Source organism: Athene cunicularia (genome assembly GCF_003259725.1).
Source record: "Athene cunicularia isolate RWA chromosome 5 unlocalized genomic scaffold, athCun1 chr5_part1, whole genome shotgun sequence".
Classification (NCBI taxonomy): domain Eukaryota; kingdom Metazoa; phylum Chordata; class Aves; order Strigiformes; family Strigidae; genus Athene; species Athene cunicularia.
The window spans coordinates 37691036-37712964 of NW_020799101.1; the positions used below are offsets into that span (position 1 = coordinate 37691036).

The 21929-nt window shown below is 50.1% G+C and overlaps 1 protein-coding gene across 6 annotated transcripts in view; it reads right to left on the bottom strand.

The window, feature by feature from the left end:
• Window positions 1-2863: 2863 nt before the first annotated feature.
• Window positions 2864-21929, bottom strand: part of SLC8A3 (solute carrier family 8 member A3) — a 113811-nt gene continuing 94745 nt past the window's right edge. For 5 of the 6 annotated variants that reach the window (XM_026849577.1, XM_026849574.1, XM_026849576.1 and 2 more), the window contains 5 exons: window positions 17624-17641; window positions 7524-7648; window positions 6881-6980; window positions 4279-4554; window positions 2864-3946 (listed from right to left, as the gene is read on the bottom strand). In XM_026849577.1, the coding sequence (XP_026705378.1) occupies window positions 3570-3946; window positions 4279-4554; window positions 6881-6980; window positions 7524-7648; window positions 17624-17641 (896 nt within the window). In that variant the 3' untranslated portion in view covers window positions 2864-3569. The remainder of the gene's footprint in view (window positions 3947-4278; window positions 4555-6880; window positions 6981-7523; window positions 7649-17623; window positions 17642-21929) is intronic. The other variant, XM_026849578.1, reaches the window with a different exon arrangement.

Below are 21929 nucleotides of genomic sequence, written 5' to 3' on the forward strand. Positions count from 1 at the left end.
AGCACTCTGCATTGCGCTGTGAGGTGCCCAAGCCCCAGTCTCCCCCCAGCACCCCGTAAGTGAGCCCTGTGCTGGCAAATAAAGGTGGAACCCCAGGGTTCCAGGCTGCACCAGCTGCCCTTTTTGCTGCAGAAAGGCACGTGGGGGCAATTCTACCTCAAGGCCCACTGTAAAGGTAATTTTTGGAGTCAGGGGCCCAAATACAAGCACAAAAAAGCAGTCAGTGGTGATGGTGGGCGAGGCGGTAGCATGGTACCAGCCAAACCTGAGACATAGTCCCAGCCATCTTGAGGATGGGTGAGTGACTCTTCTTTGCAAAACTCTTCTTTACCCAAAGGCTGATTTTTGACCAGCATCCATGTCTGCAGCATCACTGGGATGGCAAAACCTGGGGGGTGCCAGGGGTGCTCCCTGTGGCAGCAGTGTTGGAAAAGCTGGCCCTTCACCACATGACCCTTAGACTATGCTCCTGTGCCATGCCAGGCCCCAGGGACAAAGCAGCTCCTTTGATCACCTTGGCTTTTCCCTCCTGGTGTCAGGATGCTCTACTTATCCTCAGCCACAGCAGCGACAGGGCCTCGGTGAGGAGCGGGGATGGCAGGGAGGAAGAGGAGGCAGAAAGGTAAGCATGCACACACACCCCCACCCCCAAAAGCATGAAGGCTACTGAGAGAGGACAGCAGCTGTTATTGCAGGCTGCCACGGGAAGCTGATGGGAGAAACAAAGGGGAAGGAGCAGCAACAACAAAACCAGCAGCAAAATCTCCTCTCTGCCAGCCAGCCAGGGGCAAGCGCTGTGGGGTGCTCCCAGCAGTACCAAACCAGAGGGCCGGGGTGGAGGGGAGGGGGGGCAAACCAGCCAGAGCCAGTGCAACCAAGTCCAGGCACTTGCCCAAAGGAAAAGAAGAGCAAGCTGATAGCTAGACCCAAAATGAAACATAAAAAAAAAAAAAAATCCCAAAGGCACCAAACCTGCTTTGTTTTTTAGCTTGCATATTTTTTAATGAAGTAAAAAATAAAAAGAAAAGAAAGATACACGCCACAGATGTTGTTGGCCTGGCACAGATTGCCCTTATGCATGGAGGGCACCAGGGTCCCCATGCAGTTGGCACTGATGGCAGCCAGTCCTCCCCCCCCTGCCGTGCCCCCTCCCTGCGGTCGGCTGAAGAGGGAAGCGGATGAAAAGCACATGGTGGGTACAGCACAAGCAACAGAAGAACAGCGTGGCAGCTCCCCACGCCAGCAATACCCAGGGCGGGTGAGCTGGCACAGGTTAAATCAAAGCTCAACAGACTTTATATGTCCAAATTAAGAACAGTGATGAGAACAACCTCCCCTTGAGAGTTGCACTTTAGATCCCCCATACATCATTTGGGGGCTTTTGTGATTTTTCTCAGTGTCACATGTGTGAGTGCTGGGGTCCTCGGCTGGACCTGGCGGCGGCGGTAGCTGCTCTCAGTGCCTGTTGGCACAGCCGGAGGCCAGAGGGCCCCGCAAGCTCAGCAGCAGTGTGGCCTCGGGGGTTTCTTGTCCGTCATTTTCAGGCTCTTCCCCAAAGGCATGGCGAAGGGAGGGCGAGGAGGCAGGAGGTCAGATGCTTCTTGACGTCAAACCCAATGGCTTTCACCCATGGTGGGCTTTCACCGGCAAAGCTCCTGCTGCTCCTCTGAGAAGGATCCTTCTTCCCTGCCTTACATGTATACACATTTATCTAGAGATATCTGATAAACATTTTGTATGAAAATAAATACTTCATCTGTGTGTCAAGGACCACTATCACTCTCATCTAGTCACCTGCTATAATGTTACATCTCTTTTTGTCCATTGCAAACTTGTTCCCATTGCTTTTTTCCTAACCCGTGGACACCTCCTCCCTGCCTCTTGGGGCAGCAGAAAGTACTGCAACAGGCAGATGTACCTTTTGGCAACCCCTCTCTTACTGACTGCCTCCCAAGGTTTGGCTTATTATAGGGAACTTTATCAAGAAAATGTTTCCCTTTACAGCACCAGTTGATAGAAGAAATGATCTTCAGCTTGAAAACACTTCACAAAGACTAAGTTTTAACATTCTCTTCCAGGGCTCTCAATTAAGAAATATGTTTCTAGATAGCACTGCTTGTATAGATATAGGTATAGTTTTTATTTATTTTTATTACCAACCCAACATTTGAATTTGCAGCCATTGATGTAATTCATGACATATTCTCGTGGTGGTTTGGTTTTTTTGTGTGTTTGTTGTTTTTTTTTTTCTTTAAAAAGAAATGCACTTCAGATGAAAAGGATGCTTTTCTGTCTGTCTGGTGTTCCTAAAAGGTACTCAAGATGACACAGGCGTCCTGACGTGGGTGGCAGTTTTTAAGCCTGTACCTTTCAATGGCTTGAAGACCACCAGTGAGATGCAGGTGCTGTGAAAACAATGATAGCAAACGAGTGAAAGGGCAGCCACGCCACAGCTCGGAGTGGGGTGGTGCTGGGAACATACGGGCACACTATCCGGGTTTTCCTGAATTATTTTCCACCTCCAAGCAGAAGGACCACACAGCAAACCTACCACCACCACCATCCCAAGGAGCTGGTGGTGCTTTCCCTGGCCCCCTCGCTCCCCTCAGGGCAGGCTATTCCTGGGTAGCCTTTTATTTCTTTACCAGTTGTAAATGAACATAATTTTCTCTCCCTGCAGTACCACAAGCTCTAAGTCAAATATACAAAGAGAAATGCCATAGTCAAAATATACATGATACGTATTATATTAGAGGGTTTTTTTTCCTCCTTTTTTTTTTTTCTTAGCCCAGGCAGGTGATTGAGATGCTACATGCTCCAGCCTTTGTCACTACATGTGTGTGTCTGTGTGTCTGTGTTTGCATTAAAAATATATCATCAGTCTTATGATGTTCTTAAAAAAGAAAGAAATGGAAGGTGGCGGGGGAGGGAATGGGTAATAGTGAAAAAGTTCTTTGACTGTGTCACAGTCTTTTGTGGCTTCCGAAAATATACATTTCAATTCCAGCACTGACGGCAGCTTGAAGCTTTAAATTTTTAACATTTTTCTGTTTAAGCAGTAAAAAAGAAAAAAAAAATAAAATCAAGCAGCGTGCTCCCCCAAACCAAAAAAGCAACAAGCAAACAAAAAAAAGAAAAAAACCCCACAAATTCCTGATTCTGCAATTCCCAACCAGTAAAAATAAGAAAACATCTCCTTACAGCAGAGGGGTGCTTGGGAGGAAAGGAGACAAGCCCCTGAGGGAGAGGTGGCCTTTGGAGATGGCTGAAACTTCGTAATCTCATTGAATGGGGTCAGTGGCTGGGTTTATTGTGTTTTGTTTTATTTCAACACTTGCCATTGTTGCTTTCTTTTCTTTTGTATAATTTTTGGGTGGATTTTGGCTGTTTGTTTTTTTCACTCTGGGATGGTTTTGCCCTTCTTGGTGCCCAGCCATCTGACCATCTGGGCAGCGGCAGCCCCCGACGGACAGCTGTCCCTTCCGGTGAAACTGGGCTTCCAGGACCAGTGTCCAGTGAGGTAACGGAGGAGGGGGTCCCTCCCCCTGGCGGCACCGTTCTTCCACCGCCTAAAACCCCTTGATGTAGCAATAGGCCTCCAGGGTGGCAAAGAGGATGTACAGCAGCCAGAGGCTGACAAAGAGCAACGTTGTGGCCAGTTTGCAGCCCCGAGGGCCGCCCAGCTCTCCCCCGAGGTGGGGTCGCCGGCGATAGAGGAGGACGCTGATGCAGATGAAGGCGAAGATGGTGAAGAGGGTGACGGAGAAGGCCAGGGTGCCTGCCGACACCTGGAACTCCTGCCCCTGCGATGCCCAGTAGATTGCCGCCACTGACCATGCCAGCCCGATGCCCAGGAAGACGTTGACTGCGTTGCTGCCTGTGACATTGCTGATGGAGGCGTCAGCGTACACGTCCTGGATGGCTGCGGCTTTACTGGCAAACGTGTCTGGAGTTGGGGGAGGAGGGAAGGAGGAAAGGAGATATCACTGGGGGTCCAACAGGAGAAATAGGCAATCTTTCACATCTGGGGGACAGGGGAAGCTCAGGTGAGGCACCAACCATGTTGGGACACGGCCCTCTCCCTGTGCACACCTCCCCTCCCAGGTCCAGGGACCCCATATTCCCACCAAGTGGGGCACAGACCTTGCCTGGCGACAGGGCTTCATGGAGCACCTTCCCAGCCTGAACCCCATCCCATGACAGAGCTGCTCCCCTTGGGGCAGGAGAGCCACCAGAGGACTTTCCTCCCACCCCACTCCCTCCCTGTGGCCACCCCACCTGGTACAGAAGTGCCAAAGGCGACAAAGACGACGGCAGTCACCGAGTCCTTGAGGCCAATGGTGCAGCCAAAGTGGGAGGCGAGATCGCCAATGACGGCTGTCAGCATGCCGATGATGAGGATGGAGACGACGAAGCAGGCCCAGCCATTGCAGTACTCGGTGGGGGGCACGCAAGCAAACAGCACCTTCCAGAAGACGGTCAGGAAGTGCATCACGTAGTCAAAGCAGGATGGCAGGCGCTCCTCACCGGACTCATCCTCGTCTTCATCACCCGCTGCAAACAACACGGTGAAGTGCTAAGGCTTGGACAACTGGCCCAAGCCAGAGTTGACCTATAGATGAATCCTGTATAACTCAAAACCATTGTGCTAGTAGGTATTGTACTAAGTTATAACAACGCACTCATGCTGATGTAAAAAGTGCTAAAGCATTGAAGTACTTCAGCCTGAACAACAGGCCCCAAGCCGAAGCTGCTAACTTAGTCTGGAATCATTAACAAAGTACATAAACTCGCTAGTGAAAGATGCAGCTTAGACAAAATATAATCAGGAGTGAGGAGAAAATATATCCAACTTCCCTTGTTTAGCCTTGTTCAAGGCTGAGAACCCAAGTACCTGGCCTTGTTAGAAACTCCCTTGGTTTCCCCCTGAGCCCTGGCCAGGCTTTGGGTGGAATCCAACAGGAGAATGAAACCAGAAATTTCCCACTCAAAACAAAGGTACCAGCTATTCTGGCCTGTCCATCTCTGGTATATAAGGCTGGGCCCATTTACAGCGACTTTGGCAGCCTCACCTACGGGTGGAGGCACCACGTAGGATTTCCCACTTGCCGGGACAGGCTCTGCAAACCCTCGCTGTAACCGGGGCTCCCCAGTGATTGCGGATCTAGATGATAATAATATATGCAAGTGGTAATGTATTTTTCTTAATCTCCATTCTCTCTGTCGTGTAGTAATAATTTAATGCATTACTCTGGTTTTTGCTGTTTGCTGCTTTAAGTGCACTTTCTGCTTTTTCTCACTGCATGTTTTCTGTATTACACTGTTATCACTAGTAAAATACACCTGCTCTTTTCACTCTGGTGTCTGAGTTTAATTGGTATCCTTAATCAGCAGAACACATGGAAGGAGAGATCCAGCGCTCATGATGAGGCAGATCAAGATTAAGGGGGTGGGCTGCAGCCCATGTTTGGCCCCCCTGCCAGGCTTCCAGAGATGCTGATCTCCTGGGACAAGGTGGCATGGTGCTGGCCACAACAGTGGGCTCAGGGCACACCGGGTCCCTCAATGATGGGTGAGGCTTGGCAAGAGGGGTGCCTCCTGGACACCTGCAGGGCTGGGTAGTGGCAGGGAGGTGTGTTGTACCCACAGAAGGGCAGTCCTGTCCCCATCCACAGGTAGTCACATAGCACGTACTCAACCTGTGGAGATCACCATTGAGGGGCACCATGAAGTTACACAGGCAAGTGATGGTTTGAGGTGAAAAATAGCAGAAAGTGATAGAAACGGGAAACTGGAGACACCTCTTGGTCCTCCTGCCCCAGAGCACAAGCTGGTCACCCAGCAAGAAACTTCTCATCTGTGTGAGGCTATCAGCAGCAGCCTTCAGAGGGGTCCCCTCTTTAGCCTGGTGGGCCAGGTCAGCCCTGAGGCAAGAAGCACTGCTGGTCTTTGTGCAGATACAGGACAATGGAAATAAACTGGAGGAGGAGAAAGCAGATAGGGAGCACAGGGAAGATGGCAAGGGAAGGAGAAAGATACAGGAAGAGAAAAGCAGGCCTGGGAAAAAACATTGCTCCAAGAATGGAGGTACTGTTTCCACAGAAGCAGTTTCTCTTAATTACTAAAATGAAGAAAACCGAATACCCCACATCTCTTCTTTCACTTCAGAAGAACCTTGTGGCCACTGGTAACAGCTCCCACTCAACTGCCTGCCTCCCTGCTGCCTGCATTACGGCTGGGTGGAAAGCCAGCCCTTTGGGGAAGGTGTCAAAACATCAAGGAAAGGTTCAGAAAGGTGCCCGAGTGTCATTAATGGCATGGACATGCCTAAAATGTCTGCTCCACAGCTGCCTGGCTCTGGAAGTGCTGAGCTCCCTCAGGCTCCCTGGGCAACAGCTAGCAGTTTTTGAACCTTTCCAGATGTTGCCTCGTGGGACAACATCTCCCATCCGCATGTGGTAACAGTCCCTACTCCTGGCCATGGCAGACAGGACATCTTCCAGCAGCAGGAGCTACCTGAACAGGACAGCACTGGGCACACCAGGAGCCAGCAGCCCAGCCAGGATGGGATTTTTGCTGCCTCCATGCTGCTCATCAGACCACTGAAGCAGCAGGACCACCACCAATGGACATAAAGCCTTTGAAAACTGGCCTTCCAGATGGCTCTGCACCAAAAGATGGATCTCCTGAGCTCCTGGCTAATGCATCTGCAAAAGTCCACTATATTTGGAGCAGAAGAGCTCTTTGGACTGGCTTTGACAATGCATGCAACAGCTGAGCGTCTCTGGCCAGGCAAACGCTATCTCCTGAGGCCCGACAGCTCTGACACCAGGCAGCATGGACTCTGTGGATGCTGGTGTGGGTCTGTTCTCCCCCTCACCTGCACTGACGGTAATGGCCTCCATGAACTGGTCCCTCCAGGAATGTGTCCCTACAACCAAAGCCAGGTTTGTCTTCTTAATCAGCTTGTCCACGGTGCTCTGTTGTGGAAATAAAGACGCACAGCAATTAAACTAGCTGCTAGCAGGCAAGGCTGATCTTGAAGTGCACTGTGGTCTCACAGACCCTTCCCAAACTGTGGAAGTGCCACAAGCTCTCTCCTACCAGCCAGGTAAGGCCATGACTAGACTTGGGCCCACCTTCTCCCCGGACAGGCTGACCCAAGTCTCACCAGAGACACCTTGTTTGCCACCCCTTAATCCTGATGAGGCTCCTTCTTCCTTCACCCCTGCCTCAACCAGACACAGCTTTGCTCCTGCCCTCTCCTACACACTGTCTTCTTCCACTTCCAGCAGGGCTCCATTTTCTTCCTCCCTCCACCTCTGCATACCAGCAGCTCCTTCCACTGGCATTTCCTGTAGGTTTCCTCCACCCTTTACAGCACTGCATACTCCTTTTCCTCATCCAGCAGCCCTTTCCTTGCACATGCAGCCAACCCTGCTGCCTCAGTCCTGCCCTCCATGGCTGCTCTTCAGTGCCACATGACTTTCCCCTCCTGGAGGACCACTAGAACAACTACTGACCTTGAATTCATAGGATTCCTCAATGATGACTTCTAGTTTGGGATGCTCGCCGAGTATTGGTTTGCCCATCTCTGCAATCCTCTTGGCTTCCTCCTCTTCAACCGTCAGCTTCCTCTCAGCCACCTCTGTGAAAGCAAGGTCAACACCAAGCTGTAGATAGCAACCCTGGAGCTGTGGGGCACCGCAGGGGCTTGTCTGCAGAGTCTGAGCACAGGCTTCTGCAGCCCCTTCACAGCTTGCTAAGCTCACGCAGCAATCTGGGGGGTGGTGGTGGGGTGCTGGACCACAGAAACAAAGGACCAAGATTTCTGAATATCAGTTATTCACCAAGAACATACATAATATGGTTTTAACTTAAAACCCCAAATGTTTCTTCAGCCTGCACTGGTGGTCTTGAATGACATATGCCCTCCCATCCTCCCTGCAGCAGTCATATCTTTGGGGAGAGCGAGGTACCCATTCACTCTGTCATTTGGCACAAGCGTCCTTTAAGACAGCTTTAATGCCCTGGTGTGTTTCCTGGTTTGAATGAGCGGGAGACATCACTGTTGGCACCCTGTGCCACTCAGTTCTTGATTTAACACTCCAACAGATAAACACAGTTACAACCACATGGTCACACATGAACACATTTCTAGTTTTTGGAAATATGAACATGAAAAAGTCGGGAACCAACTGTTTTTATCTTTCATATTACTGTATGTTTAAAACTAAACCAGGACCCCAAGTCAGCAGCATGCTGAGATGACCCTGTGTCGAGCTCATCCTGCTGATGCCCCAGTCAACCCAGTGAGGTGCCCAGGGAGGTTCTGGTTGACTGGCACTGTCCCTGGCCCTGACCCAGGTTTCCTCCCCCAACCACCCACCCAAATGCGGGCACATGCCGATGGGCTCTCTGAAAAGCCTTGACATCTCAAGAAAGCAGCTGGGTTTCCCCTGGCTTTCCTGTGCCTGAGCAGTCAGGGCGTACGAGCTGCAGCACAGGGCCCAGCTGAGAGTGGGAGCAGGAGCTGGAGTTCTGCAGAACCTGTGGGGGTATTACAAAGGCAGACCACTTTGTTCTGGCTAAGCAGTGGGTCAGATGTTACCCAAAGTTTCCGGTAGAGGTTACAAATACCTCAGGTAATGCCTCAGGTGTGATTAGTCCCACGTGGGTCCCAGCAGATCTCATAGTCTGCACCAAAAATCACACAGAAATTACAAAGTCCCAGGGAAATCTAGTTACAAACTCTGCCTTCTCTTCATCAGCTTGGCTAGATTGATTGTAAAGACTGTAAGCCTTGCAAGACCTGCAGAGTTCATAAAATATATAATAACTCCTGTGGCAGGTGATGTTATTATAACCCATCACAGAAGCAGAAACAGCTGCATCCATCATTTGAAATCAATGACATACATCAAGACCATCCCTGCCTAGCTCAGAGACAGTGTACTCTGGATTTGAGAATCCTCAGTTTACAGAAAATGAGAGAGACCGGGGAGCACAGTGCCTGGAGAAGATGGGCAATGCAGGATACCAAGGGATGGGGGGACAACTGCAGGCAAAGACCAACTGAGCACAGAGGGGAGGAAGCAGCTGAGCTGGAGATGTGCAGAAACAGGGGTGAACGTGGAGAAAATGTTCTGCCTTATGCTACATTTGGAGGCATGAACTGATGATTATCAAGAACAAGATTCAAGTTACTTCAACTCACTTGAGCAGGGAGTTAGATGAAATCTACATCTTTTTTTCCAAGACAGAGATGAGAAAGTCCAGTCTCTGCCTCTACCTAGAATGTTTGAAGATGACAAGCTGCATCCGTTGTTGAAAATGCAGGTGCTCACACATCAGTTGCCATACCACATATGTGGCTCGCTCCTGTCTGAGCTACCCCATAACCTGAAGCTCAGGGGAGGAGGCACCCTCAGTTCTGTGAGGCCCAGACTGAGCACGTGCTGACATGTGCTGACAGTACTGAGCTAAGCAAAAGCACAGCAGCCATCCCAGCAGGGTTGCAAAGCTCGGACCTGGGGACAGTCTGGCTCACTACAACCTTCACTGGGAAGTAACTACATCTGAAAAGCTGTGGTTGCAGCTGGTGGCACAACCCCTTGGGCTCTCTCCCACTAGCTGCAGTTGCACAGAGAAGAAAGCAAAAGTCTGGAATAAGAGGAGCTGCCCTGAAAACGGGGACTATGAGGCAGAATTTTCTCGGCTTAACAACTCCAGGAGAAATGATGTAACAAAACCTCAATCTCCACTTTAACTGATTTGACAAAAGCCTTTGGCATGTTAAGACAACACGGAGTCTCGTGCAAATAAACTGTCTAGGCAAAGCTGAGCTGCAGGTAGGTCTGTAAGCACACGCAGTGCAGAAAGCTTTCTCCTCCCCGTAGACAGTGGTGTCCAACACAGAAACCTGGCATCTTGCTCTTGATGATTTATATACCTGTGCCAGGCAGGACAGCGCACAACCCGAAACCCTCCTTTGAGGAGGAAGATCTCCTGCATCTCTTCTCACTGTGCACCAGGCCCAAGGCTGTTGGGCAGGCTGCATGGCAGTGCCTGTGTCCACAGCCAGAGGCAGGACCTTCGGCTGCTAGCAGGTGGCTTTGTTGTCTCTGCAAGCCACTTGCGGATCACCTACTGATTTGATGAGCCTGGAAATCACATGCAATGCAGCTCTTGGAGTAAATCAAGCTACATGTCCATGTCTGAGAGTGGAGAGATTGCTCTGGCAGCCTGGGGGCTGGATGCAGAGTGAACATGGGACCAGGCACTGCACCAAAGTGAAGATGCTGGCGCTTACCACAGCATTGAAGGGCTGTGGGAATCATGTTGTTTTCAGAGGACACCTTGCCAGCAGAATAAGTGCCACCAGAGAAACCTTCAAGCCCTAGGTAGGCCACTCGCAGTGAAGGGACAAGCTGACCCGCAATGGAGACCCACAGCCTGCTGACAGCATGCCCACTAGACATGAATAACGGAGGCCTTGTGTCACTGGTCAGGTCCTCTGCGGTGAATATGGTGAACTGGGGCACAGAGAGAAGAAACACAGTTGTCCAAGAAGGCACATCAAGGAGGTCCTATGGGGGCAGATGATTGAATGCCACTGCCAGGATAAGTCTTTCAATGTCAGCTGCAAGCAAACCCCAAGAAAACAGATACAGGCAGCATGTCCAAATGGGTACCCCACAGAAATGTTATGTCCTGGTTTCAGCTGGGATAGAGTTTATTTTTTTCCTAGCAGCTGGTACAGTGCTGTGTTTTGGGTTTAGTGCAAGAATAATTTTGATAACACACTGATGTTTTAGTTGTGCCAAGTAGTGCTTATCCTACCTTAAGGATTTTTCAGTTTCCTGTGCTCTGCCAGCAAGCAGGTGCACAAGAAGCTGGGAGGGAGCACGGCCAGGAGAGCTGACCCGAACTAGCCAAAGGGATATCCCATACCGTAGAACGTCATGAGCAGTATATAAACTCGGGGAGTTGGCCTGGAGAGGAAGATCACTGCTTGGGCATAGTTCAGCAGGTGGTGAGCAATTGTGCATCACTTGGGCTATATTTCTCCCTCTTTTTGTTATATTCTTTTTCACTACAATTATTATTATTATTGTTATATTTTTATTCTTGTTATTGCTATATTTTATTTTAGTTATTAAACTGTTCTTATCTCAACCTGTGAGTTTTACTCTTTTTCTGATTCTCTTCCCTGTCCTACTGGGAGCAGGGAGGAGGAAGCAAGCAGCTGTGTGGTGCTTAATTGCTGGCTAGGGTTAAACCATGACATGATAATAGAGGAAATTTGCAGATAAGGAAAAAGAAGTAATTCCTTCACGCCTCATTAAAAAGCAGCCACAAAGCAGTTGTGAATGTGCGACAGGAAAGCAAAGCACAGAAACCTAACAAATGTCAAAGGTGCATCTGAAAACATTTAACCTGCCATTGTATTTTCACGAGCATCTATCCTAATGTAGGAGACAAACAGAGATTGAGTCATATAGAATCATACAATGTTTTGGGTTGGAAGGGACCATAAAGTTCATCCAGTTCCAACCCCCTGCCATGGGCAGGGACACCTTCCCCTAGCCCAGGTTGCTCACAGCCCCGTCCAACCTGGCCTTGAGCACTGCCAGGGAGGGGGCAGCCACAGCTTCTCTGGGCAGCCTGTGCCAGGGCCTCACCACCCTCACAGTAAAGAATTTCTTCCTTGTATCTAATCTAAATCTTCCCTCTTTGAGTTTAAAGCTATTACCCCTCGTCTCCCCAGAGCCTTCTCTTCTCCAGGCTAAATAACCCCAGACACTGAACAACAATGTGTCAGTATTGTGCTGGATCTTACTCAATGCACTCATGCAAGTGACCCATAGGTGCCAAATACCAGGCTGCTGACTGTCCTCTGAAATTAAGGCAGTGCCATTTGTGGCAGGGAGGACAAGCTTAGGAGCCCAGCTGACATGTCTTTTGCCCCAGCCGATGTTCGCCATACAGTTAAGGGGGTGAGCTAAGCACCTCCAAAGATCAATACAAAGCACCTACATGAATCCTCCACTTCTTCCCACCTACTGTTTCGGATGCCTTAGCACCCTGACACAGGAATCAGTGCCAATCTCTGCAAAATACCAGACCCCAACCTGAATCTGTTCCAGGCCTGCTGAGTCTACCTGTTCTGAGGACTGAGTTGAACCCCGTGTGTACAGACCCAGCAGCTGTGAGGGAATAGACTCTTGCAGCATCCCAGTGGCAGAGCACACTTCCAATGCTCCTGCCTTTCAGGGAAACGCTTCATCCAGCAGCAGGGCACACCAACCTGCCTTTGGAGCTGCAGGAGCCTGCTGTCTCCACAGCAAGCATGGGACATGCTCCCATGCAGTCTATGGTAGCCACATACTACCTCCCTCCTGAGGGATCGGGTGCAGAGCTGGGGTCTTGAAGGGCTCTCAGGAAGCAGGGACAGGGCAATGGTGAGGTGTGTCACACATCACCCCAGTGCGGTAGCCTGCAAAGAAGACTGCCAAGGGCTGTGATAAATAAAACACAAGGGGTGTTGGGGAGGGACAGATTTTTAATTGGGAAGGTCAAGTCTGTCAAGGTGAATGCCCAAGCTGCCGCTCAATTATTAACTAGTCTGATTTCTGTTTGTATCAGCATCAGTACCTACTTTTCAATGCGGATTGCACCCTGGACTCCCTGCTGTCAACCCCAATTAAGCCTGATAAGGTCTGGCTATGCCCAGCAAGAACAGGAGCTTGCCAGGACCTGCAGGGCTGCCTCCACCTCCTCCCTGGGAAGGGGAAGGTGGTGAGAGAGGGCTCCCCTAAACCCTGCCTGCTCTGGAACACCCGTGTGTGCTACCACTGAGTGCCAGCAGCCTACATGGGCTACAGGAGCAGGCACAGGCTGCTAAGGCTAGGCAAGCTGGGGCTGCTGCACCAAGGTACTCTGCTCCTCGTCCCAGGGAGCCCACGGGTTAGCGAGGAGATGCCACAAGCAGGGGAGACAAGAGGTCTGGTGAGATCAAAGGCTAGGTGGGACAATGAGAAGGAAGTTGGCTTTTGCTCAGGCTGTAGCAATGGCCACAGCTGACGTCTGCTAGGCACTGGACCCAGTGCCTGCCTGCAGGAAACAAGGAGAGGTTTTTGGTTACACCACTCCGTGCTCTCACTTATTCTGCCTTATTCAGGGTCAGTTCAGACCCTTAAAGGTAGGACAGACGAGGGGGTCCAGCCACTTCTGGTTATGGTCCTGCCACTGTTGTGCTCTGCAGCCCTGGGCATGTCCCTGCTGTCATGCTCACTCCTCAGCTCTCTCACCCATGCCTGCAGGGATATCCTGGGAGTTGATATGCAGCTATTTGCAAAGTGCTTTCAGACCTACACATGATGAGAAGTTTCTTGGGCTCAAAATAGTGTAAGTGTATCCCCTCTTTCTCATATTTCTTTCAGGGGAAAGGGGAGCACTGAGCAGTGTTCCCACATCATGCATTGCTCCTGGTGGGTACATGGATGCTTGCTCACTCAACCTCCTTCAGACCAGGGGGACCAAATGGGAACTGGATATTGCCTGCGGCCTCCTGGACACATCATAAATCAACATTAGGTAAGGTCCATTTCCACAGGATAGTCTGGCCACTGCACCTTTGGAGCTGAAACAGGCAACAGGAAGGCCCTGTAACACTGTCTGAGAGGTAGATACCCATCCCTAGGCAATGCTGCAGGACTACCAAGCAGCCACAGACCAGTTTGTATTCCCTGTCACTTGGTGAATAAATTGGACTAAAACCAGCAATGTATTCATGAAAGATTGCTATGAAGGCCAGTTCACACCCCTTGAGCTATCTCATCTCCATCCATTTCTAGAGTGGGCATGTATCTGCATGAAGGTCACCCCTTCTGGGGACTGCGCTGCTAGGAAGAAATTAAAGCGACAATTAAAATGGGATTTTTTTGTGGCGGCTCAATAAAATATAATCCTGGCTAAACAAAGTAAACAGTGAGCATGAATGAGTTCCTCTCTCCAGAGCGCTGTCAAGTCATCAATCACAACTGGGGAAGACTGCTGGCTAAAAGACACTCCAGCTTTTGAGGTTAGCATATGGATATGCCCTTTACTGAAACACATGCACAAGCACTGGCAGCCTGGGCTGCTTTCTAAAAAGGGAGGAATCTGCTTACTTAGGCCTGAAAGCTATTTTTGAGGCGTGATACATCCCGTACACATGCCCCAGCGTCCTTAATGCTAACTGGGAAACGCTGCACATTCATGAGAGGGAGGCTAAGGCACAGGACTGGGAACTGCGCATTATTCCACTGCTGGCTCTGCCTTGAGATTGGTGTTGACACAACCATCCCTGACAGGCCAGTCAACTGGTGTCTCTGCTCCCCAGCCTTTTCCACTGCAAAGTGGACCCAGGAGCTTTAATGAATAAAGAAACATATTTAGAAATATTTTCTTTGATCTGGTGGAAATGAGGGTAGAGAAGTATCCACCATTAAGACAATTCCTCATCCCTTTAAAGATCTGGACCTCCTGAGCCCAAGAATTTGCAAGCAAAGGCTCTGCTCAGGCTTTCAGTGAGATTTGTAAAGGCTGGGAAGACCATTAAGCAGCTCGTCCACTGCTGGCAATGGCAGGGACAACTGGACTTTGGTATTATTTCCCTGTATAAAGAGTATATAGAGAGATCATTACCAGTGCCAAAATAAAAGGTTACGCATCAGGGAAGTTAAAAAAACAACAGGTTTGACTCTCAAGTGACTCCACAGCCACCCCATACTACTGTGGTCCTCTGCAGCCCCAACAGCTGGCACTGAACACTTGGCCAAACCAGGCTTTCAAAAGCTTTGCACAGCCTTGCAAGGCTGGCTCAGAGTGCCCAACTGGAGGAAACAAGTGCTGAGCTGAACCTGTGTCAGAGGTTCTCCCCTGCCCAGTGACTTTGCTTTGTGTAAAATTCATAGCTCTGTTTGCCCAGGGAGGGATCTGCAAGGCAGAGTGGGGGCAAAGCCAGGATCTTCCATTTATTCTCAGGTAAGAGCTGCTGGGACAAGGGAGGCATTTTCACTGGGGCTCATCCAACTGGCTTCTGCAAAGAGATGGGGCCACCACAGTGAGTGGGGGCGATGTCGCTGCTGGCCCTTTGGGGGCTGCCAAAGATGCAGGAGGGCGAACACCCACCCTGCTGCTGCAGAGGGGAGACAGGGTGCCCAGAGGTCCCAGAGATGCAGCCCCGGGGAAAGGGGTGCTGCCCATCAATCACAGAAACACAGAATCGCCTAGATTTGAAAAGACCTTGAAGATCATCCAGTCCAACCCTTAACCTAGCACTGACGGTTCCCAACTCCACCATATCCCTCAGCGCTGTGTCAACCCGACTCTTAAACACCTCCAGGGATGGGGACTCCACCACCTCCCTGGGCAGCCCATTCCAATGCCCAAAAACCCCTTCTGGAAAGAAATGCTTCCTGATATCCAGTCTAAACCTTCCCTGGTGCAATTTGAGGCCATTCCCTCTTGTCCTATCGCTTGTTACTTGGTTAAAGAGGCTCACCCCCAGCTCTCTGCACCCTCCTCTCAGGGAGCTGTAGAGGGCGATGAGGTCTCCCCTCAGCCTCCTCTTCTCCAGACTAAACCTCCCCAGTTCCCTCAGCCGCTCCCCGTACGACCTGTGCTCCAGACCCTGCCCCAGCTCCGTTGCCCTTCTCTGGACACGCTCGAGTCATTCAATGGCCTTTTTGTAGTGAGGGGCCCAAAACTGAACACAGGAATCGAGGGGCGGCCTCACCAGTGCCGAGTACAGGGGTCAGACCCCTTCCCTGTCCCTGCTGGCCACGCTATTGCTGACACAAGCCAGGATGCCATTGGCCGCCTTGGCCACCTGGGCACACTGCTGGCTCCTGTTCATCGGGCTGTCAATCAGCACCCCCAGGTCCCTCTCTGACTGGCTGTGCGACCTGCTCTGGGAAGGAGGGGACAAGGAGCAGGATCAACAGATTCCACAGAAACATTCAATAACGCAGTTTTTTCACACAGATTCCTGTGTGTCCGTGTAATCTAAATCTAACATGACACGGACTAAACGAGTACGTCACTTCTCTTCCCGCTGATTAGCCGTGATGGCCGCTGAGTGACACTCCCGCATGTGTCTCTGCAGTGAGCGGGGCTCTGCTTGCTGGCCGGCCACTGGCTTGAAGTGCATGCAGGGGCTGAGCACTGCGAGCTCAAACCACGGGCACAGAGGGCAGTCCAGCAAAGAGGGCACCCCAGGGACCCCTCCTCTCCAACAGAGGAGGGTCTTCTTTATTAAGTGGAAAGCAACTTTCCATAGCTGGTGAACAAGTTCTCCAATAACAGCTGCCAAAAACAATCACACTGGATCACAACAGAGGGAGAAAGTTATGTTATTTTAATAGAAATTGTTTGGTTCCTGGGGTTCTGATCAAATTAGGCAGCTACTGAATTAAAGCAATGAAATTACTGGGAAGGAGGCTGCGCTCAACTTATTTCCAGTCCTCCTGGACCTGAAGAAGTAACAAAGGAACACGTCCAAACTGCTCTGAGGAGTTTTCCATAAACACCCTAAGCTGATATTTGGGGAGCTGGAGACTTCTGCCTGCCACTAGCAATTTCCTAATTAGCCCAATATCCGATGGGCTCAGGCCATCCCTGTGCAGCGTATTTGGCATCCTCTGAAAGGAGTAGAGATTGAAGCTTGCATGGCAGATGCTACTCCTTTGATTTGCAGCACAGCTCAGGCATGATGAACGCTTTGGTTTTCAGCTCTACTTGCAAACCTGTCAGACTTGAGCTCCTCTTTGCACCCTGCATGCCCATCCTTATCTTTTGACAAATGTTTCTTTAGTGCAAATTCAACAGTAATCATATCTGGAATTGAAGGAATAAGAAAAATACAGGAGGCGTACATCGCACCGCAGTGGGATCAAGAGAGACTGGCCTAATGGGGATTTTGGGCAAGGAAGGGAGGGCTCAGTATTAATACACATAAAATCCTGCCACAGGGAGAGAAGATGAAGAGAGCAGAGTCAGAGCTGAGAGTGAGGAGGGAAATGGTGCTGGCGCTTATTGTACCCTGGTAGCACTGCCCTGGCGCTGGGCACACCCCCAGGACGGGAGGTGGAGAGCACCCAGGTGCAGGCACTGAGGGGTGATGCATGGCCTGATCCTGCATGGGAAGGGGACACCAGCACAGCCCTGCACCCTCACCCACCCCAGGCAACACTGTCTCGCACCCCAGGAGTGCCAACCCCCTGCAGAAAAGCCCCATGTGACCCATTGCATCAGCACAATCCACACCCCACAGCTGCCCAAAGAGAGGGTTAAGTCACAAACCCAATCAGTCTGAGCTGCATGATCTGCTGTGCAACCCTGGCTGGGTCATTTCACAAAACCGCAAAGAAATATCTGGAATATAGGAAATGCTCTTAGATTTCAATCAATCACTGTCATGTTCTTAATGCATTGCTCTTAACTAGTTCCTTCTGGACACAAACACCATGAGCTTCGGTTCTCTACAACACAGTAAAACACAAACATGGGGGCTGCCTGACCAAAGGGGACGAAAACAGAGCCAGAGCAGGCAGAGGAAAGGAGAAAAAGCACTTACCTTGGGTGAGCAGCAGGGCTGTGGGGAGAGAAGAACATGAGAAAGACAGGGAGAGAGAAGAAAAGAGGGAAAAAGTTAATATCCAAGGGGAAAAAGCTTTTTGCAGATGACAGCTGTCAGTGAGCAATGGACATGGTGCAAGGCGGCGTGCGAGCTCGCCGGGGCCGCATGCTGGGCACAGGCTGGGGAGCAGACACCAGCAGCAAGATGGCGAGGAGGCTGGTGAGCAACGGCGAGCACTGGGGTGCTGGCTCCCCAAAGTCACACCCCACCCCCACCTCCCCCCGCGAGTGAAGGCAGAGGGATGGGATGCAGGCAAGGAGTAGCGAGGAGGGGAAGGGAAAAGTCAGGGGGGACACTTAACACTTGCCATCGGGGCCTGACGTGACCCAAACTGACGTGAAGGCACAGGAGGTGCCCCTGCTTCAGCAAGGAGTGTGTGGTGGGGGTTGGCACAGCCAGGGAGCCCCAGTAAACTCGTGAGTGGCTGAGAGGGTGACCAGGGGCAACGGGCAGCTCAGTGAGAAGAGCATCATGAAAGGGAGGTGTTGATCAAACGGCTGCTGGCCTCCAGCGTGAAACAGAGCAGGGGGTAATGCAGCCACGTGTCATCCCCCAGGACACCCTGGCCTATCCCACGCCCCACAGGTACCACTCCCAGAGGGTCAGGGTGCCGAGAGGTGCACAGGCACACATAAAGCATCACCACTTTGAGTCCTCCTGGCTCTCTTTTCTCCCAGTTGCAGGTCTGCCCAACAGTGCTGCATGGGCACATGCTGTGCAATGTCATTACAGCGGGATGCAACGGCCTCCTGGGAGATGTGACCGCGTGGTCCTGTGAGATTAGAGGTGGGAGGAAGGGAGAAGGCGGCGGTGAAGGTCCTTGCAAGGGACAACCTCACCCTGACTTTCCATACAGGCACAGGCCAGCCCTCTTGCTGCCTTGGGCAGTGACCTCCTGGACTTCCCCTGACTTGGTTTCTTCACTCCCCAGAGCTGTCACCAAGAAACATCTGGCTGGATTGCTCTTAGGCATTACCCTTAGAAAGCCGCAGCCTGCATCCAAGTTTCAAACAAACTAGAGGAGAGTCTATATAGCAAAAAATACTAAACCTTCTTTGAGAAGGGACAAACACCAGCTCTGTGCCTTAGCTTTGACTTCTACCTGACCTTCAAGCAGCAAACCAGTCCCCGAAGACTTGGTTGCATGTGATGATGGTATTGTAATTACTAACACTTATTATCATGCACTTTTAGTCTCAGAAGCTTAAAACTCTGTACAAAGACTGAGTCAGTATTAACAGCCCCATTTGACAGATGGTGAAGCAAGGAAAGAGAGGCTGAAGGGAACATTCTGCAAACTCAGAAGTGGGCTGGAGTCCAAAAGTACTAATTTACCCGGACTTGCCGTTTCAGGCCCCTGAAAAGTAGGCACTTTTATACAGATGCACCTAATTGTATCTGCACTGTTTGAAAGTGATTTCCTAAGCGATTTGTCAAAGGTCACACAGCACATCAGTGGCAGAGCTGGGAAAAGTAATCCTGAGTCCCGGCTCCCAGTCACTTCCCTGCTCCATCAGGCAACATCTATCGGCACAGCTTTCCCAACAGCCTGCAAAGAGGCATCAGACCAGTCAAGATCTTCACCCACCCATCCACCTCTCCAGGTGAAAATACCGTGGGCACTCCAGGAGATCTCCTTTGTCTGTCCAGGTAGGTAGAGGCACAGTGAAAGGGGAAGGGGCAATGAAAAGGCTCCTTGCTGAGCATCCCTGATGTTTCAGGGTCAATTCCTTTTGAGAGTCAAAAACCTTCGGGCAACCATTCGTGAATATGCTCTGCAGCACATACAGTGCCACGGAGCCACGAGAAGCAATGGGCTGTTTGCTCTGCCTGCACCACCTGCTCTGCCTGGAAGTTTCCAACAGGTTTGTCACTGCCCCTTGTAGCATGAATCTTGAATCTCCTTGTAGCTCCATCCTGCTGCAGCTCCATGCTACCTTGTGGCCGCCTTCCATGGTCTTCTGGTTCTCCAGACAATGTGGGGAAATTTAATTTGCCTTTTGCAATTACAAGCATTAGTACAATGGGTCGATTCAGTGTTCAAATTTAATATAATGAAAAATTACTGGGCCCCTAAGCTACTGTGGTTATTAAAAATAAAAATTGGTTCCTCATGTTTTTTAAAACTGTTATTCTAGTGCTCTGGGATTTGAGTTTATTTTTTCCCCATTTGCTTTTGAGCCTGCAAAAGAACTATTTTTCTCCCTTTCACTTATGATATGATACATGAATATTTGAAGAAGTCTATAAAGCTATGAATGAAACATCAAGAATACAGCACGCAGAAAGCCAAGGGATTATTTTATCTTTATGTTTCTGAGTGAATGCTGTGCATGCAAGCAAGAAAATGATTTCACGGACTAAAGCTTCCTTCCTGCATGTGCATCTGCTAATGTGCCCTTAGCCCTGACCTGTAATGTTTCCTGACAGTCCATCTGGGGATGCTGTACCTGTACCAGCCCCACTGATGGTCTCCATGCTGTTCCCATCCCACAAGCCTCCCTCAGCTGCCTCAGCCAGGTCTGCATCCCTCCATGGGGCACCTCTACCCCTCAGTGCATTCCTGCTCTGCATGTCATGCTCCTCGTGGGGCCAAGCCAGGCCACCTCATTGCTGTCGGCATCTCAGGTAGTCTCAGAAGCATGACATGTCTATTCTTACAGTGAGCTGCTAAAATTAGCTCCACAGTCAAATCCAAACCAGCAGTCCCAGTATCCCTGGCCAAACCCTTGCATGGCGTGAATGCAGACAAACACGCATGCCCGCACACAAGGTAGGTGATGCTGACTCTCTCAGGAGACCCAAAGCTCTGGATCCCAGTTCCTCCTTTACTGGGATTTCTCTGCTCTGCAAACCTGGTGTTTACTAGACAAAGACAAAATTGTGTCTGCTTCCCCTGCCAGCTCCAAAACCGGACAGTTTAGACCTGAATTTAGCTGCTAAAAAAAGCTATTTACTAATAAACTATTTCATCTGCATGTTTTCAGTGACCTTTAGGGTCCAATCTTGTCATGACATGCATGTTGGTGTGGGCTACAGATCAGAAACTGAGTTCTGATTCCCTCCTGCTAATACTCTACTGAAGACAAAGAAGGTTAAGCCACGAGGAACCAAGCCTGAGATGGGAGCAGGCCAGAAATTGGGCAATCCTGTAGTTTACAGCAACCCAATGTGCTAAATGTGTCCCAGCCTTTTTCTAAACAGTGAAATGCCTTTTTCTGCTGTTTACCTCGCAGAAAGATTTGACCATGCTGCTTGCTTTATTCTGGACTCATTCTTCATTAACATAAATCTTTTCTAATCAATATCCCTAAAGACTCCAGGAAGCCACTACATAGATAAAAGGATCCTTGTTAAAGGCCTGGGATTTACAGAATGAACTGAAATGAGGGAAAAGAGGCTGGCTTTTGAGGAGACCCTTGGTCACAGCAGGGCAGTCACAGGCAGCCAAAGGCAAGGAGAACGTATTGCCTGCACCCTGCGCACACCCAGAGGAGCTCAGTGACCACACAAACCATGGGCTCAGTTCCCCAAAGAGGTAAGGATCCCCTGTCTTTCAGACATAACTGTCCACCAGCTTTGCCTCCAGGTTTGCTCACTCAGGTGAGCAAATCTTGTTCCTAATGGACTGTGAAGAGCTATAAACGTGGTTTTTATAGGCTAAACAAGGCAGAGATTTTGCAGCATTAACCTGAATGCTGTTATTATTGAAGTCAACAGCAAAGCTCTTGCAGACTCCAAAGTGACTCCTCTCCATCAGGAGAACCAGCAGCATTCAGCTTAATCACAGAGCTGCAAGCAAATTATTACACCTTCAGGGAAGGAGGTAACAGCAATCTAACATTTCTTTGCTATTCCCATCAGCAGCTGATGAAATGAGTTCCTTAGCATCTGCCCACGCTTCAGGAAAGTGCAGCACGTGTGCTTGTGTATCGATGCAGCTTATCTTATGCAGGCATAGATCTTTGTATCAAGTCACATAATTTCATCAATAATTTGATACAGATAAATTGCTGGATCAATCCAAGCTAAGAATCCTTCCTTCACAGTTTAATCCTTACTCTGTGACTCCCAGCCACATCCACTCTCTGGGGCATGAAGGTTTCCCATCAGGGGCGCTGACACTTGATTAAAAGGAGATTTGTCCATACCAGTTGACTCTGGGCTGGGAGGACTGGGAAGTCTTCAGACAAAATCTTCCCAAGACGGGTCATGTCAGCAACCTATTTAATAGTGCTCACCA